The sequence below is a fragment of the Phyllopteryx taeniolatus genome, chromosome 1, assembly GCF_024500385.1.
Source record: "Phyllopteryx taeniolatus isolate TA_2022b chromosome 1, UOR_Ptae_1.2, whole genome shotgun sequence".
NCBI lineage: Eukaryota > Metazoa > Chordata > Actinopteri > Syngnathiformes > Syngnathidae > Phyllopteryx > Phyllopteryx taeniolatus.
The window spans coordinates 607,828-624,810 of NC_084502.1; the positions used below are offsets into that span (position 1 = coordinate 607,828).

Genomic DNA, 16,983 nt, shown 5'->3' on the forward strand with positions numbered 1-16,983 from the left:
TCAGCAGACATACACGCAATCAGACTGAATGAAATGTTCAGTGTGTGCTTAATCCAATTTTTAAACTGTATTAATGTTTTAATTCTATTCACAGATTTTTAAATTGTATTTATATATTCTTTAAAACCTCTATTTATAGATTTTTTAAAATTCTACTTAAGATCGTTTTTTTTTAAATATTTATAGATTTTTAAATTTTATATATAGATTTTTAACAATTCTATTCATACATTTGTAATTGTATTTATCCATCCATCCGTCCATTTTCAACAGCGCTTATCCTGGTCAGGGTCGCGGGGCCGCGGGAGCCTATCCCAGCTACCTCCGGGCGAGAGGCGGGGTACACCGTGAACTGGTCGCCAGCCAATCGCAGGGCACATAGAAACAAACAATCATTCACACTCACATTCACACCTACGGGCAATTCAGAGTTGTCAATTAACCTCCTCCTGGCTCGTGTGAATGGCGAAGGCGGTCGTGCCAGATTGGATTCGGTCTCGTTTAACGTCTTTTGCTTTTCATTCAAGATGGAGACTCAATCCATTTGACCAATTCAAGTAAACAAAAAAGTCCCTATTTGTGCAACTTTTCATTTTGCTTTCTGGGTAAAGCGTTTGTGGAGCATGAAACACCATTTGGTAAACAATCCCTGGATGCCGTTTTCACGATTTGAATATTTGATGTCATTCGTAGGACTTTTTTTGTTGTACTTGAAAAAAAAAAAAAATAATTCTTCTCTTAATATGTCAGGCAAATAATGTCGTAAACTGGCAGCACTGTCTTCTTGTGGGCTGCACATCTGCTTCACAGTTCTGAGGTTGACAGTTCGAATCTCAGCGCTGCCGTGGGTTTTCTCTGGGTACTCCGACATCCTAACACATTTTTAAAACATCTATGTTAGGTTTATTGAAGACTAAATTGTCCATAGGTACCAATGTGAGCGTGAATTATACCACGAACCCTTTTCGAAATTTGTATGCTAAAGCTACAATAGGCTACGGCACAGTCAAAAAGTGGGTGTCCAGGATCAAAGGTGAATGCTTTGCGTGACCTCCGTGACAAGCAAAGGAGGACATTGCATGTAAGGAGACCAGTTAAATATATCCTGGGCCTCAGTTTCTTGATCCAAATATTTTGGGTAGGCTACAACTAAAGCTAACTAGTATGCTAACGCAGCTAGCCTGGATATCATCATGCCAGGTCGGTGATTGGGCTGCATACGGTTGTGTAAAACCTCGTAAAATTACGACAAGGGTACTGGGAGTCCCTTTCACATGTGAAAATGTTTTTTGGGTTTTTTTTTTTTTTGCTTTTTTTTACCCAAATGTTGTGTATTGGTAGCATATATCTCATATCTCTGCTAATACATATCTGTGGCATCTAGTTTTCATATCTATGCTCGAGACCTCACGGTGGTCCGAAACTGTTGCCCGTCATGAATTCGTAATGACAAATTCGATTTGTTTCTTACAGAAGCGTATTGCATTCACTTGGATACAAATAAATAAATAAATACAAATTTAAAAAACCTCCTGTTTTTCTGAATATTTTTTGGAGGGCTTTGTTTTTTTTAAATATTATTTTCAGTTTTTCTGACTGTTTTTCTGACTAATATTTTCCCATGTTTTTCTGAGTATTTCTTTTGGGGGGTTGGGCTTTGTTTTTTTAAAATATTTTTTTGACTAGTAATTTTTCCTGACTAATTTTTCCCTCTTGTTTTCTGACCATTTTTTCCACTGTTTTTCTGAATAATTTGTATTTTTTTAAGAACTACCATGTGGCGCGTGACAAAAATGAGTGACACCCCTGCGGCTTAAACGAATACCTGTTTTTTTTAACTTTCATACTGCAACTTACTTTTTATGTATTATCCCCTTTGAGTGTCTATAATTTCCACTGTTCAATAAAGTATTGAAAGGGGAAAACAGATGGAGAAGACATTTGGTTATGTACAAATAACAGGTGGCAAAAGTACTCACACTCTGTGATTAAGTAGAAGTATAGATGGATGTGTAAACAAAATAAAAAAGACTCCAGCAAAAGTATAAGTAGTGATTCTACTCCTGTACTTAAGTAAAAGCAGAAAGAAGTAGAGACATTGAAATGTAGTGCAATGCAAAAGTAAAAAGTGTCAATGATAACAACACGGCACAACACAACAAAGAAACTTCTCCGCCCACAAGTGTCGTTCCCCTCTTTTATTATCTTACAGTGTTTGTACTGAGAAGAGGATTTAAAAAAAAAACGATTACAATGTACATTGTATGTTTTTTTTTTTAAAAGTCAGTGTTTTTCTTTGTCAACGTTGGCTCGACTTGTATGCTATCAAAACAACATGCTACCGAAGCGTTGCTAAAATTATAAACTGACGAACAAAATAAGCTAAATTAGCATTTGATAAAAATGGAAAAATAAATGCACCTTACTTGTATGTGTTTTTTCATATTAAACAGATATTTTGAATGTGTTTTTCAGGCTGGCAGAACACAACGCATGCACCCCGAATGAGCAGAAAACATGCGACAATTCTCTGAACTAAGGCCACGAACGGGGAATATCTTGCTTCTCCAAATCTTTTGCGTCACGGCCATTAATGCTCTCTCGTTCACATTCCTTCATGTCGCTGCTGTCCCAGTCGTTTTCCACCTTAAGGTAACTTCCTACCTGTTGGTTAACTTGCGGCCCACACGGCACGCGGCGCGTTCCCCGACTTGTCGTCTGCACTTGATTACACGTTCCCCGAGACCGGATCGGGCCGGACATTCCTTGATCGGACATTCCCACGGACGGGTTCGCGCTGCTCCGCGTGGCTCGGTTCGCTTCAACACTGCCGTGGGCCTGCAAAAGAAATACTCATCATCTAGACATGCGACACCTTCAAAAAAAAAAAAAAGAAACTATTTCAACCAAAGTCACAAATATCAAGATTCTTCATGTTTTTTTGTTTGTTAGTTTTTTTACAAACCTGAAAACTCCTGACCAGGTAGATGAACTCCATACTACAGTTGTTGAATTGATGCTCTGGGACTTGGAGGATTTCGGTTTCAAGGAATCTCACAAATTCCTTGACACGCTTCTTGTGGTTTGACAGAGGCCGGTTCATGTTTCCCGCATGATGACGTGCCCGGTCCAAAAGCTACAACACACAGGCCACGGTTAGGAAACTTGAGGATGTTAACAAAAACATCAGTACAGTTCAACACGCTGCATTAAAGTGGTTGAACAGAATACACAAAAAGGATGGGAGACGTGCGTCAAATCACAGCAAGATATTAACGGATATCTAATATGATGCGTATCCAGCGATACACATGTACATCGAAAAAACGGGACTGTTGTGAAAAAGTTCGAGATTTTCTGTCAGTCATTTCAGAAAGCAAAACTATTCTTTGATATACATTCATCACTATGTGTAATGATTCGATATAATAGTTTCACTTTTAAAGGAAGACATAAATATTGAACTTTTCCCAGCTGTGTATATCGATTGTGCGTGCGTGTATAAATACGCGGCATTTCCAAAAGCAACATGAACGTGAAATCCCACAAGTTCACAATACACTCGCATGTGCGTTACCTCTGCCCGCTCGATGGCGTTGCTTTCCCCCCGCATCTTTTTCCGCCTCCATCGTCCAAAGGCGCGCGGGCTCGGTCCAGGTTCCGAAGAAGATTCCGTACTCGACCCGACACTCACGGCGTCGTCATCGTCGTCATCTCCGCCAAACTGTCGAACCGAATATGAAAATGTAATTCGGAAGAAAGATCTACTACATTACAAACCGCTGTTCTCGGCGCTGCAATATGATCGGCAATGAGAACTGCAATTCCCGCACGGTCACGATACGCCACGGCGCACGTGCCCGGTCGATAGCGTTGCTTTCCTCCCACGTCTTTTTCTGCCTCGGTCGTCCAAAGGTGCGTGGGCTCGGTCCAGGCTGCCAAGAAGACTCCACACTTGACCCGAAACTCACGGCATCGTGGTCGTCGTCCTCTTCTCCCAAGTGGTGGCCTCTACCGAACTGTTGAAGAAAATATGACAATGTGACGATCTACTTCCACATGACAACGTAGAGGAGCGTACGCGGTATGATGAGACAACGGTCCAAGTCCCGTGTGCACTTACCGAATGAGTCTCGTGCGAGAGATGTCGATTCCCCACAATGTGCCTGTGCAGAAATTGGTAGCGATCTATGATGAAGGCTTCCTTGGCAGAGATTTTATGAGCAGGCTGCCACGACTTCTTAGTCGTGTATCTGTTGAATCTTGTCCTCATATTCCGCAGGTGTCCTACGAACTGTGCATCTGGCGGGGAGAATTTTTTTTTTATTGCGATAATTATATTAAACGTAGTCAACATTACGTACCCATTTCGCTTCATATATGCGTGTATTTATTTCAATGCGATTCAATTCACTGTCATTTAAAGGGATGCCGTCCAAATTGACATTGGTAGTCATTCATTGTTGTAGTAGGTAAAAGTGATTGCGCTTTAAAAACAAAGGTTTGTCCCCCTTCACATGCGCTCTAGATGGCAGTAGAAGCACTCGAGTCCGCACACGCTGGCAAAGTTGTTGACATTTTGTTCGAGTCCCCACTCACAAATTCGCCACATCTTAGAATGACTTTAAGACACAAGAGACGAAGTTTGCACGACAAAAGTTCACTATCCGTTTTCAAGAAACACTCACATGTAGGCAGCGGCTTGTTGAGCTCCTCGAAGGTCTTCTGCGTGTCGACAAGGAAGCTTTGAACCGCGGCTCTCTTGTGCTGCATATCTTTGTATCTTGCACTTGACTTATCGTAAAATTCAGGATGATCCCTCCAGAAATCCGCCATCGCCTCCTGATGGCCGTCTTTCCAGTCGTACAGATTTCCATTGCAAGCATCTCCCCCCTTCGGGGCGACACCAGCGTCTCCAACCTCCTCCTCCTCCTCCTCCTGCATCTTCTTGCCCTTCCGGCCACTGGCTGGCATGCTGCAAGGGCAATGCCACTCTGGAATACAAGTACAAAGGCCCAGATGCGGCCGGATCCTGTATTGCAGTGAATACTAGGGCACCAGCATCACGTGGTTTCTCGGTCACGTGGTTTTGGTGCGTCGCGGTGACGTCCCGGAGACGTCACGGAGACGTCTCCGCTGATGTCGCCGCCGGACACTTGAAAAAGCCCCCGGAAGTGCTCTGAAAATATTGGAAAAACCCCCCCCCAAAAACTTCATTTTCAGTTGCAACCCCCCATCCCCCCCCCCCCCCCTCTCTCTCTCTCTCTCTCTCTCTCTCTCTCTCTCTCTCTAGCCTAGCCTAGTGAGGGTAAGCGCTAACGTTGGCGCAAAAGGCGAACTCGGTGACACAAACAGTCTGTGCAGGATGCGCACGACTAAACTTTGCGACAGCTCGTCATCAGTTTATGATTCATTTCACAGCAGACTCAAGTTGTAAAGTATCAGCTGTCAAAAAGAACTTCGACCCATGACATATATTTTGAAACTGAAATACAAAAATAGAAGAGAAGGTGATTGTAAATACCCTAACCCAGTCTGCAGCTTGTTATTTATTATTATCCATCCATCCATTTTCTGAGCTGCTTCTCCTCACTAGGGTCGCGGGCGTGCTGGAGCCTATCCCAGCTGTCATCGGGCAGGAGGCAGGGTACACACTGAACTGGTTGCCAGCCAATCGCAGGGCACATAGAAACAAACAACCATTCGCACTCACAGTCATGCCTACGGGTAATTTAGAGTCTCCAATTAATGCATGTTTTTTGGGATGTGGGAGGAAACCGAAGTGCCCGGAGAAAACGCACGCAGGCACGGGGAGAACATGCAAACTCCACACAGGTGGGGCCGGGGATTGAACCCGGGTCCTCAGAACTGTGAGGCTGACGCTCTAACCAGTCAACCAACGTGCCACCATTTATTGTTATGTTATTGTATTTTTTATTTAATACATATTTTTGAGAAATTTACCTTATTTAATATGGTGTGTGCGCGCGTGTGTGTGTGCGTGTGTGTGCGTGCGTGTCGCTGAATTGCTCCCACCTAGCGAAGTTTGTATGGCCTGTAAACTTGTGTAAACCATTTTACACAGTCATACTTCATTTCCCAGAAGTCAATGCGACAAAAAAAAAAACCAACAACAGGGCGTTCGACCAATAGGACGCCGTAATCTTCCGTAACACACGAGGTATGTAACTTTAATTTACATTAAACGAACCTTTAAGTTGTGAAACGAAAGCAGCATGCTGAGCTATTTGGCAAGAAAGACTGTTGCAATGTCACTTTCCTACTGTGAATAACGTGTCGTGCATTTGTGTCAACAAACGATACAAATGCACAATTTTTCTTTACATCGATGTTAGCCAGCCAGCCAGCTAGCTGCTTTGCGCTTTATTTCTTGTTTATTCGCTAACCGACGACCGAGGGCCTTCGAGCCGCGAATACACTTGTCACAAAGACAAAATTGGCAAAGTTGTAAGTTGCCGTCTTGTGACGCTCAGTGTGCAGGCTTGTGTGAGTTGTTCATCGGAGTCACGTACTGTGTGTGACAAGTCTTGTTTCCTTGTTTAGCATATTACATGATTATACCACGGCTGTTATAGGTAAATGCTAAGTCCTGGTTGCGGTCAAATTGACCAACGTTAATATTTAAAAAAATGAAGAAAAGCAGTCTGCTGGCCTTGTGGTCACATAAAATCTTTTCAAATTGATATTACTTATTATTATTTATTATTATTGTCAACCAAGCACAGTTATGAATAGTGTGCGTGTTACGATTATGTGTTTTCAGGTGGACAATGAAAGTAAACCCAATGACTGCACGCTTGCTGTGGCACATTGTCACAATGCGTAATGGAGCAAAGGTCAACCTTCTCCTCTGTGAGGGTGACAGCATGTAGCATTTTAACCACTTTACCCACACGTTATTCAAAGTGTTTGTTGGGGACGGAAGCAAGGTCGAAGCGTCGACGAGGACCGCACATTGCACCTTGACCCATTCAGGAACCGTGTGGGTTTCATTCACACTCGGTGATTTCATTTTCACTCTGAGTGATCCCCGATCAGGTGACACCATGGTTTCAGACAGTACAGCGGAGCAGCAGAATGAGATGGACCAGAAGGTGCGTGCAGCTGAAGCCATAGAAGGAAATGCGGACGGGGATTTGGACATGGCTGTGTGCACTTCGGAGGAGCCGCCTGCCTCTGAAGGTCTCCGCGAAGAGCCCAGAAAGTGGAGGTGGGCTGTGATATTCTTGTGCTTCTATGGGTTTATGTCGTCCATCAAGCCTGGAGAGCCCTTCATTACGCCATATCTACTCAGCGCTGAGAAGAACTTTACCAGTCAGCAGGTCAGTTGTGCCCTCACGACTTCACGATGTTGAACTTGCATGTATCGTTGTCACATAATACCACTGGTAAAAACTTTTTTGCCAAACGTGGGCATGTGCAAATAAGCAATAGTGCCATGAGAACATAAATATGAGCAACCGAAGGGCTACCATAATTTCTCGTGTATAATAGGCTCGCAAGTATAATATGCTGAGTAAAATGACCACATTATATATAGATTTTTAACATTAGACATGACATATTAATATCGGGACGAAACCACATTATTTTTATTTTTTTTACAACCCCTAGGTAGTGTTATAAGTCAATACAACGTGATTATTTTTCCCCCTCTATACCTTTGTATAATATGCTCTCTCGAGTTTTGAGGATTTTGTTTTTATGTGGGGGGGGGGGGGTGTATTATTCTCCTCACTAGGGTCACGGGTATGCTGGAGCCCATCCCGGTCAACTGCGGGCAAAAGGCGGGGTACACCCCCAACAGCCCGTCAGCCAATCGCAGGGCAAGTGTGCATTATGCAGAAGACATTATGGTCATTGCCATGAAGTAAATGGGGATAAATGAAACCTGTCCTCCTCCTAGGAACCCTAAACCGACTCGTTTTGGAGGGGATGATTCGGACAATTGAGAATAGACACATACGCATAAATAGACACATAAAATCCCCCATGGAGCACAAAAGTGAAATTTTTTTTTGCATTTGTAGGTGACCAACGAGATTATTCCGGTGCTGACGTACTCCTACATGGCAGTGCTGGTACCCGCCTTCCTGCTGACGGATCTTCTGCGCTACAAGCCGCTTCTGGTCCTCCAGAGCTTCAGCCAGGTGGTCATCTGGGTCATACTGCTGCTCGGTACTTCCCTCCTCGAGATGCAGTTCATGGAATTCTTCTACGGTGTCACAATGGCGTGCCGCGTGGCGTATTCCTCCTACATTTTCTCCCTGGTCAGCCTGAGCCTCTATCAGCGCGTTGCCAGCTACTCGCGCGCCTCGGTCCTCTTGGGCGTGTTCACCAGCTCTGTGCTGGGCCAGCTTTTCATCTCAGTGGGGCGAATCCGCTACAACACCCTCAGTGCTATTTCTTTGGGTTTTGTCAGTTTAGGTCTGGTGCTGTCGCTGTGCCTGCCCTGGCCCAAACGCTCCTTGTTTTTCAACCAGGCGCGCAGAGAAGCGGCCTCTCAAGTAGCCGCCAAGGCGGAACTGGACAAGATGAACCCGAAGGATTCCCAGTTGACCGCAGCGGTCTCCACGTGCTCTGCGTCCCGCTGGAAGGATTCTATCTTTGTGCAGATGCTGATGGAGCTGAGAACTGTGGTGAAAAGGCCCAACATGCGACTGTGGTCCCTGTGGTGGGTGTTCAACTCCACAGGATACTACCTGGTGCTCTTCTACGTCCACATCCTGTGGAGCAAAGTGTACCCGGCCACTGAGAACAATAATGTTTACAATGGGGCCGTGGAAGCTGCTTCTACCTTACTGAGTAAGTTATTTCAAGTCCTCAAGTTACACCGGTACCAGTGTGGTCCCCAACAGCAGAGAGTAAAATCAGCAGAGATCCAACATTTCAATATTAAGCTTGCAGCTGCGTGGTGACCCAAAATTCAGCAGGGTGGCAACGAAAACCAATCGTCGAAGGGGGGTCTGATCAAACTTTTTTCCTCTTGAAAACCAGTGAGGGGGAGGGAGGTGTTTTTGCACCGTGACAATCGAGCGCCAATGTATTTCAAACACATTTCACAACACTAACCTTAAAATAAAATGCCTTCATCCAGATAATTGGATTCTGAAGAAAATGCACCGGAACTGCGTGTGCCGTGTACAGCAGTCTTTCCAGAACTTCCACTAACTACCTATTAACTTGGCTTCATAGCTTGTTTGTTGTCAAGTTGTATCACTTTAACGTGCTGCTTCTTTAACACTGTAGCGTATATGAGGGTTAACTAAAAGTGTAATTAATTTGGGAGTAAAGAATAAGCAGGAAGCGATGCCTGCGTTACTTCCGGTTTAGCGTAATTTTAAGTTTAATCGTTAAAATCAAACTCATCTGTATCGTACAGGGGCACCACGTCACTTTTTATGTGGATAAGATTTAGGGAGCGTGACGAGAAACCTTTTTATCAGTCTCGTGACCTGAAGGTTGCGACACTTTATAAAATTTTGAGTTCCAGATGACAGACAGGTGGTCCGGGGGAAACATCTGGTCTTTGATGCTTGGGAGTTCAGACTTCAAGGGTAGATGTTAATTTGGGTCCACGAGGCGTTTCCTTGGGGCAGTCTCACAGCAGGGCCGCTTGGAAGAATGGAGTTTATCAAGGTGGGGTGGGGGTGCGCTTCTGGCAACTGGGTCAGAGTCACTACAACACCAATTACTACTTTCCTTTGCCAGGGCTTGGAATATTAGGGCGTTACAGGAAGAGCCTAAAATACATAAATTGGTGAATAGCAAAACCATGACTAGGCACTGTGGTGGAAAAATATTTAGAGTATTTCGCAGACCGGCCTTTCCCGAACCAATAATAGTTTTTCTTTGGGGGGGGGGGAAAAAGAAAAAAAATCTACATTCGTGATTGGATTCTTTTGCCTCTTTGCAGGTGTGTTGACCTCTTTCATCGCAGGCTTTGTGAAAATCCGGTGGAATATCTGGTCAGAGCTCGTCATCGGCTCGATCACAGCCGTGCAGGCTGCCCTGCTACTGCTCATGGGCACAACTGACAACATCTGGCTCTGTTACGTGGCCTACGTCCTCTTCAGAAGCTCCTACCAGTTCCTGGTGCCCATTGCCACGTGAGTAGTGAGTACATGCCTATAAAGGCACTCAAGGCCAAGCTCAAGTGGTTTTTGTTTCACTGTTACATGGGTTTTGGTGGGTCACTTTTATGATTAAGTATGAGGGTTCGCTCACCAAAAGCCAGACTAATCCAAAGATTTGTGTGGAGTCCACAGACTGATTGAACTAATGCTGCATTCCAGAAAACTGGCACATATCCAACTTGGAGCTAATGAGTTCTGAACTCAATGTGGTTCTAGCTGGCAAAGTTTATGGCAAACAAAAAACACAGCTGGCAATGGCAAAAGACAGCATTTGCTTTGTTTAGCTGTTAGCAAGCCAGTCAACAATCCGTCCTTTTTAGTGCCTTTGCAATTTTCAGCATAATGCAGAGAGGACATGCAAATATATCTTATCTCCACATTATTTTACAAATTTGACGATTTGCGTTTTTGGTCTTTTGAGCCTATCCTAACCCTACCTGTAGTTGTGAAATCACCACATATTTTTGCCACAAGTTGGCACCAAAGCCCTGACTGGTAGAAAAGTAGTAATTGGTGTCAAGGAATTATGCTGAAGTGATACAGCGCGACTCTAGATCTTTGTACGTCGGAGAGGAGCTAAATTTAGCCTGGATTGTTAGCAGATCTTACGGAGCATGTGTATTTTTTTCACTCTGCATTTTTTTCTAAATCAAATGATCTGTAAGCCATTTGAATTTAAGGGTAATGTAAAATGATATTCAAGTGTTTTTGGATCACATTGTGTGGTATGTTTAAACGTTTTGTATAGGAAATTCTAAACATTTTGGGGGCTGTCAGTCATTTTTTTCGCTATTCGTGGACTCTGTCCCTTTCCCCGACAGCGGCTGAAATAAGTGTTTAACATGTCACCATTTTTATCATTAAATATATTCCCAGAAGTGCTATTAGCATGAAAATTTCACCAGATGTTGGGAACAACCCAAGTAATCCATACATACAAAGAAAGCCGACCAAATAAGATGTGTGTAATAATGTGAAATGGGATTTTGGCCCATTCCTCCACACAAGCAGTCTTCAAATCTTGAAGGTTCCGTGGGCTCCTTTTATAGACCTTGAGTTTCAGTTCTTTCTATAGATTTTCCATTGGATTCAAGTCAGTTGATTGGCTGGCCCATTCGAGCAGTTTTATTTTTCTCCTCTTTGAAACCAATTGAGAGTTTCCTTGGCAGTATGTTTTGGATCATTATCCTGCTGAAATGTCCACCCTCGTTTCATTTTCATTATCCTCATAAATGGCAGCAGATATTTTGTCAAGAATGTCTCGGTACATTTGCCAGTTCATCCTTCCTTCAATAATGTGAAGTTTACCAGTACCATGTGCTGAGAAGCTGCCCCACACCATCATGTTCCCACCTCCGAACTTCACTCTTGTTATGATGTTTTTAGGGTGATGTGCAGTGCCATTTCTCTTCCAAACGTGGTGTGCATTATGGCATCCAAACAGTTCCATTTTGCTCTCATCCGACCAGACTATATTCTCCCAGTATTTAACTGACTTGTCCAAATGTTGTTAAGCACAATGAGGTCTTGCGTGGGGACCGTGCTTACAGGCCATGGCGGCGGAGTGCATTACAAACTGTTTTCCTTGTGACAACAGTACCTGCTAATTCCAGGTCTTTTTGAAGTTCTCCACGTGGTCCTCGGCTCTTGGACAACTCTTCTGGTTATTCTTTGCACTCCTCTGTCAGAAATCTTGCGAGGAGCACCTTTGATCAAGGCAAACTTATAGTGGTACGATTGGCTTTCCACTTCCGTATTATGGCCCCAACCGTGCTCAATTGAACGTTCAGAAGCTTAGATGTGCGCCTGTAACCAATGCCATCGTTATGTTTTGCAACAATTAGTTTGCTATGGGCAGCGGCACGGTGGTCGACTGGTTAGAGCGTCTGCCTCATAGTTTGGAGGACCGGGGTTTCAATCCCCGGCCCCGCCTGTGTAGAGTTTGCATGTTCTCCCCGTGCCAGCGTGGGTTTTCTCCGGGCACTCCGGTTTTCTGCCAAAATCCCAAAAACGTGTGGTAGGTTGATTGAAAACTCTAAATTGCCTGTAGGTGTGAATGTGAGTGTGAATGGTTGTTGGCTTATGTGTGCCCTGCGATTGGCTGACAACCGGTTCAGGGTGTACCCCGCCTCCCGCCCAATGATAGCTGGGATAAGGTCCAGCACGCCCGCGACCCTTGTGAGGAGAAGCGCCTCGGAAAATGGATGGATGGATAGTTTGCGATGGTCTTGAGACAGCTCTTTGCTCTTCCCCATCATGAGATGTGTCTTGACTCACACCTTGGCAATGAGACCTTTTTGTAGGCCATCAATTAGGACTCAACCAGCTGATATTCATTTGCACTGACAAGGAGCTGGATTGCTGTTTGATTATTGATCGATTTTAGGTGTCTTGGCTTTCCATGCCTTTTCGTACCTCCCTTTCTTCATGTGTTCATTAGTCTTTCCCTGTGTCAATTCACATTTTTACACACAACTTAATTTCTGAGCTTATTTGTTCTACTTTCTTTGTATGGATGGATTACTTGGGTTGTTCCCAACATCTGGTGAAATTTTCAGGTCAATAGCACCTTTGGAAGTATATTTAGTGAGAAAAATGGGGACGTGTTAAATACTTATTTCAGCCGCTGTATGTGCATGAATGAGAGGGGTGGAGGGGGAAGTGTGATGCTACAGGGAGAAGAGCTAGCAAGGGTGGAGGACATGAAATACTTGGGGTCAACCGTCCAGAGCAATGGTGAGTGTGGGCAGGAAGTGAAGAAACGGGTCCAAGCAGGTTGGAACGGGTGGAGGAAGATGTCAGGTGTGTTATGTGACAGAAGAGTCTCTGCCAGGAAGAAGCGCAAAGTTTAGCCATGGTGGACGGATTAGAGACAGTGGCACTGAAGAGACCACAGGAAGCAGAGCAAATGAAGATGTTGAGGTTCTCTCGAGGAGTGAGCAGCTTGGATAGGATTAGAAATGATGTCATCAGAGGGACGGCCAAAAGTTTGATGTTTTGGAGACAAAGTTTGAAAGAGCAGACTTGGTTTGGACACATTCAGAGGAGAGAGTGAGTATATTGGTAGAACGATGATGAGGATGGAGCTGCCAGGCAAGAGAGCGAGATGAAGACCAAAGAATCGCATCTCGGCCAACCGTCGTTCTGGGCAGAAGACTTTGCTCCAATTTTAAGCCCTGTCCCATTGAGCCTTTCCTAGTCAGAGGTCTGACACCTGAGAGTTGCCAGTTTTATCGAACGCAGACTAAACGACACATTTAAATCGATAACTATCTTGCCCTTGTTGGAAAATGGGGCTGATAGTCAGATTTGCTGTCTAGTTTTCAGATCGCGTCGTCGCTCACCAAGGAGCTGTGCGCCCTGGTGTTCGGCATCAACACCTTCCTGGGGACCATGCTGAAAAGCATCATGAACCTGATATTTGCCGACAAGAGGGGGCTGGCTTTGGATGTGCACAGTCAGGTGAGTAGACGTGCGACAAGAGCGAGCTTGGGTGACGTAGCTCGTGCTTTTGGTGCCATTTGATTACGTTTTACCCAACATTCACATAAAGACACCTCCACCTGACGCTTATTGCACATTGTTTATGCCGATTGTACATGATTTTCTTTCTGCATCGTCTATTTTTATTTCTACCATCCATGTTTCATGTTGCACCGTCGGACTGAGGGAAAAAAAATCCTCTTAGCGAATGCACCTTTCGCTGACAAAGGCAATAAAAGCGATTCTGATTCCAAAAGCTTCCCCTTCTTGCCACTGAGGAACTCCTGTGTTTGATGTTTGTTTTGGAACATTGTATTGCTGCATTACGACAGATCACCCCATCCATTTGGTTGCGTCATTCTGGAAATTGGCGGACAAAAACGTTCTATCAAAGGTTCTTTTGCTGCTGCCAATGTGCCGTTGCCCAGTGAAGATGAGTGAGCCCTGTCCTCGAAGCCAAGACATTACCTCCACAGTGTCAGAGATGAGCTTGACTGTTTGGGATCATGAGCAGATCCTTTCTTTCACTTTGATGAAGGTTAATCCTTGATTTAGGCAGCATATAATTGTTGTATTTCTGCTTTTTTTTTCTCATCCAGTTTCTTGTGTACTTCATTTACTTCACCCTGCTGACCGTCACCTACTTGACGTGCGCTGCCGTCGTCATCTTCCGTCACTTCAGAAACCGGCCCGAGAGGCGAGAGGTCAGCCGGCAGCCCAAATCGACGGAGCTCAGCGACATGGTACCTGAGGCGCAACCTTTGTCCAATGGCAAAAATGCCAAGACATAGCAAGCGCCACTTATCAATATCCTCCAATTGTTTTAATGAGCCTTAATCATGTTCAAGTGCCTCATCTGCTGGCTGATACAAGAGCCTGGTTTCACCTTTTTGTATTCAATGCACTTCGTGACAAACTTAAGTGTTGTAGGACAGCTCAAGTGATTCGGTGACACTCCACCAGCAAGTCGAATGTCATCATGCTGCTATCGGCGTTACTTGTTAAACGGTTCTAAAATGATGCGATTGTTTTTTTTTCCTGGCTTGATCAATAATCAGACGTTCACATCGCATTAGATCCCTTGAGTGTCTTCCCGGCATTGATTGTGTCAGTTGCACACATTTTTTAGGGTCAAACCCCCCCTTTTTTTTTTTTTTTAGATTAAAAAAAAAATTGTGGGAAAGAAATTATGGCATTGTTTTATTTAGACATACCGCAATTTCTCGTGTATAATGCGCACCCCCAAAGTTGACTTCGAAATTCTGGAAAACCCTTCTACCTATGTATAATGCATTTTTACAATGCATGATTTTGCTTCTACCCATGTGATCAAAACAAAGTATTATTTGTATTTTGTTAGTTTCTTCAAAGAATTATTCTGGTTAAGCACTTTATTTGAACACATAATACTTTTTTTATTTACTTTCTCTTATTTTGAAATTCACAGCCCTACTTTTATTTAGCAAATGAGAAAAGACACAGTTGTGCTCATATGTTTGATTACCCAGGCAGAATTTGCAAGATGTGTACAATTTTTTTAAGAAAACATGAAGGACTAGGCGAAAAACATTTAATTTTTATTTTACTATGATTCAAATTAAACTGTCAAGCATTTCAGAAAAGCATTATCATTAAACAAAACATAACCATGAATAAATTAATGATGGTTGTTGTTCAGTCATCAGTCGTATCTAAAAAAAACAAAACAATATTTCACAAATTCTGCCTGGGTATGTAAATTTATGAGCACTATTGTACATATATGCAGTCATATTGGAATGAAAGTGTAGGCTACACCTTTTTCATAACCTCTAGGTGGCATACTAGAATGAAAGTTTACAACTTTTTCATAACCTCTAGATGGCGGCATGCATTTATAAAATGGGAAAGTCTTTAATTTTCTCCTATACCAATGTATAATGCGCACTATTGCCATTTGACAATTTTTTTGGGGAAAAAATGCACATTATACACGAGAAATTACGGTAAGTTATTTTTTGTTTCCAGTCCACATTCCTGAAGTTTGTCGGATTTTTGTTGACAGGATGACTGCTGTGACGCCCACAAGCACTTGTGCAGGACAATTATCAGAATGCAGTGTTGCCAAATGCAACGGGAACATTTTGCAGGGTTTTAAAATGTTGCTACCAGCAATAATTATAGGAGATGATGACTGTTTTTGAATAGGATTATACAATACTCACTAGGAATGTGAGATTTAAATTGTTACAAAATAACCAATGTTATCTGTGAGCTTGTCTGAATGCTGTAAAACAAAATCTGTTTGTTTTTATTGTTTTTGTGTATGTACAATTTAAGTGAGTAGGTAATAATTACATTTGATTTGTCGGACCGAGTTTGTGCACTGGCATGTCCGTGTTTGTTTGTTGAGCTGTACTTTCAGAATTGTTTTGTGTAATGAAGGTTTTGGGTCAGCACCCCTCGCGGTGTCTGCTTATTTTTTTTAAGGGTCTGAAATTTTTTTTGCAGCTGCACAGGACAATAAATCTTGAAAGTACGGCGGTACGGCTTCTTGCTGGAGGACACACTGTGCAAGACTGTTGACTGGCTGCCCTCATTGTGGTTCAACTTGAAATTGACACCCCATGCTTCAAAATTTTATTATATAGTTTAAAATACACTCTACTCAATTTTATCTATAGAGCACTAACTTAAGAGATAAAAATGGTACAAGGTAAACAAAACAAACATGAAATATGTACAAGACAGTCTCCAAAAACTATTGTGGTGTTACTTTAAAAGCATACAATAAAACCTGAAACAGTACTAGGAAAAACTCCATGTAGCCAATGAACAAGGAGTGAATATGTAAACAACAAAAACAGACCAAGATGAGTTTAAAACGTTAGTGTTGAAAAGATAAAAACGTTAGTGTTGAAAAGATAAAAACGTTAGTGTTGAAAAAATGTCAGATGAAGAAAAGTGCATCAAAACTGCACAATGACGCGATTGACAATTGTCGCCCACGGCCCTGGTGCCGACCCCGTCCGGCACGTTGGCCAGCACAATAGCGCACACGCTGGAGTATTTCCTGGTATTGTCTGGGGTTCACTTTTCAATTCTGCACCATGCCCGATTTCCCTTTTTGTCTTTGCTCAGATCCAAACAATCCGAACAAACATATGTAGAAAAGCGTGTGCAACACATATGTAGAAAAGCGTGTGCAACTGTTAAGAGACCAATCTGGGGTTTCGGGTCTTCTACGTCATTGGTGCTGTTAAAGAGACCAATCTGGGGTTTCGGGCCTTCTACGTCATTGGTGTTTCCTCTGCAAAGCAAAACGGTAAATAATCAAGTTGTGACAGATCTTGTTAAGTGGAGA

The 16,983-nt window shown here is 43.3% G+C and overlaps 2 protein-coding genes across 6 annotated transcripts; one reads left to right on the forward strand and one right to left on the reverse strand.

The window, feature by feature from the left end:
* Window positions 1-818: 818 nt before the first annotated feature.
* Window positions 819-5,125, reverse strand: LOC133478575 (uncharacterized). 3 transcript variants are annotated; one of them, XM_061774998.1, is made up of 7 exons: window positions 4,689-5,125; window positions 4,124-4,302; window positions 3,834-4,019; window positions 3,578-3,724; window positions 2,966-3,136; window positions 2,665-2,838; window positions 819-872 (listed from the first exon to the last, which is right to left on the reverse strand). In XM_061774998.1, the coding sequence occupies exons 1-7, from the start codon at window positions 4,972-4,974 to the stop codon at window positions 834-836; spliced, it is 1,182 nt and encodes a 393-aa protein (XP_061630982.1). In that variant the 5' UTR covers window positions 4,975-5,125; the 3' UTR covers window positions 819-833. The 3 variants fall into 3 exon arrangements, with proteins under 3 accessions (XP_061630982.1, XP_061630806.1, XP_061630891.1); XM_061774822.1 differs by lacking the exon at window positions 819-872 and having other exon boundaries at window positions 2,184-2,838; window positions 4,689-5,110; XM_061774907.1 differs by lacking the exon at window positions 819-872 and having other exon boundaries at window positions 2,184-2,838; window positions 3,861-4,019; window positions 4,689-5,108.
* An 899-nt stretch (window positions 5,126-6,024) lies between these two features.
* slc19a1 (solute carrier family 19 member 1) lies at window positions 6,025-16,184 on the forward strand. 3 transcript variants are annotated; one of them, XM_061775701.1, is made up of 8 exons: window positions 6,025-6,181; window positions 6,785-7,343; window positions 8,052-8,199; window positions 8,449-8,826; window positions 9,938-10,130; window positions 13,478-13,619; window positions 14,240-14,383; window positions 15,685-16,184. In XM_061775701.1, the coding sequence occupies exons 2-8, from the start codon at window positions 7,068-7,070 to the stop codon at window positions 15,775-15,777; spliced, it is 1,374 nt and encodes a 457-aa protein (XP_061631685.1). In that variant the 5' UTR covers window positions 6,025-6,181; window positions 6,785-7,067; the 3' UTR covers window positions 15,778-16,184. The 3 variants fall into 3 exon arrangements, with proteins under 3 accessions (XP_061631685.1, XP_061631598.1, XP_061631508.1); XM_061775614.1 differs by having other exon boundaries at window positions 6,785-7,001; window positions 7,078-7,343; window positions 8,052-8,826; XM_061775524.1 differs by having other exon boundaries at window positions 8,052-8,826.
* The last annotated feature ends 799 nt before the right edge of the window (window positions 16,185-16,983 follow it).

Bases quoted from the DNA above. Each gene is read 5' to 3' on its own strand.
- LOC133478575 (XM_061774822.1), bottom strand. From the start codon at position 4,974: ATGCCAGCCAGTGGCCGGAAGGGCAAGAAGATGCAGGAGGAGGAGGAG. The intron at 4,020-4,123 runs GTAAGTGCACAC...TTTCTTCAACAG, and splicing joins TCTCGCACGAGACTCATTCG to TTCGGTAGAGGCCACCACTT. The intron at 2,839-2,965 runs GTTTGTAAAAAA...TTTCTTTTGCAG, and splicing joins ACCTGGTCAGGAGTTTTCAG to GCCCACGGCAGTGTTGAAGC.
- slc19a1 (XM_061775524.1), top strand. From the start codon at position 7,068: ATGGTTTCAGACAGTACAGCGGAGCAGCAGAATGAGATGGACCAGAAG. The intron at 8,827-9,937 runs GTAAGTTATTTC...GCCTCTTTGCAG, and splicing joins AGCTGCTTCTACCTTACTGA to GTGTGTTGACCTCTTTCATC. The intron at 10,131-13,477 runs GTGAGTAGTGAG...TTTGCTGTCTAG, and splicing joins TTCCTGGTGCCCATTGCCAC to TTTTCAGATCGCGTCGTCGC.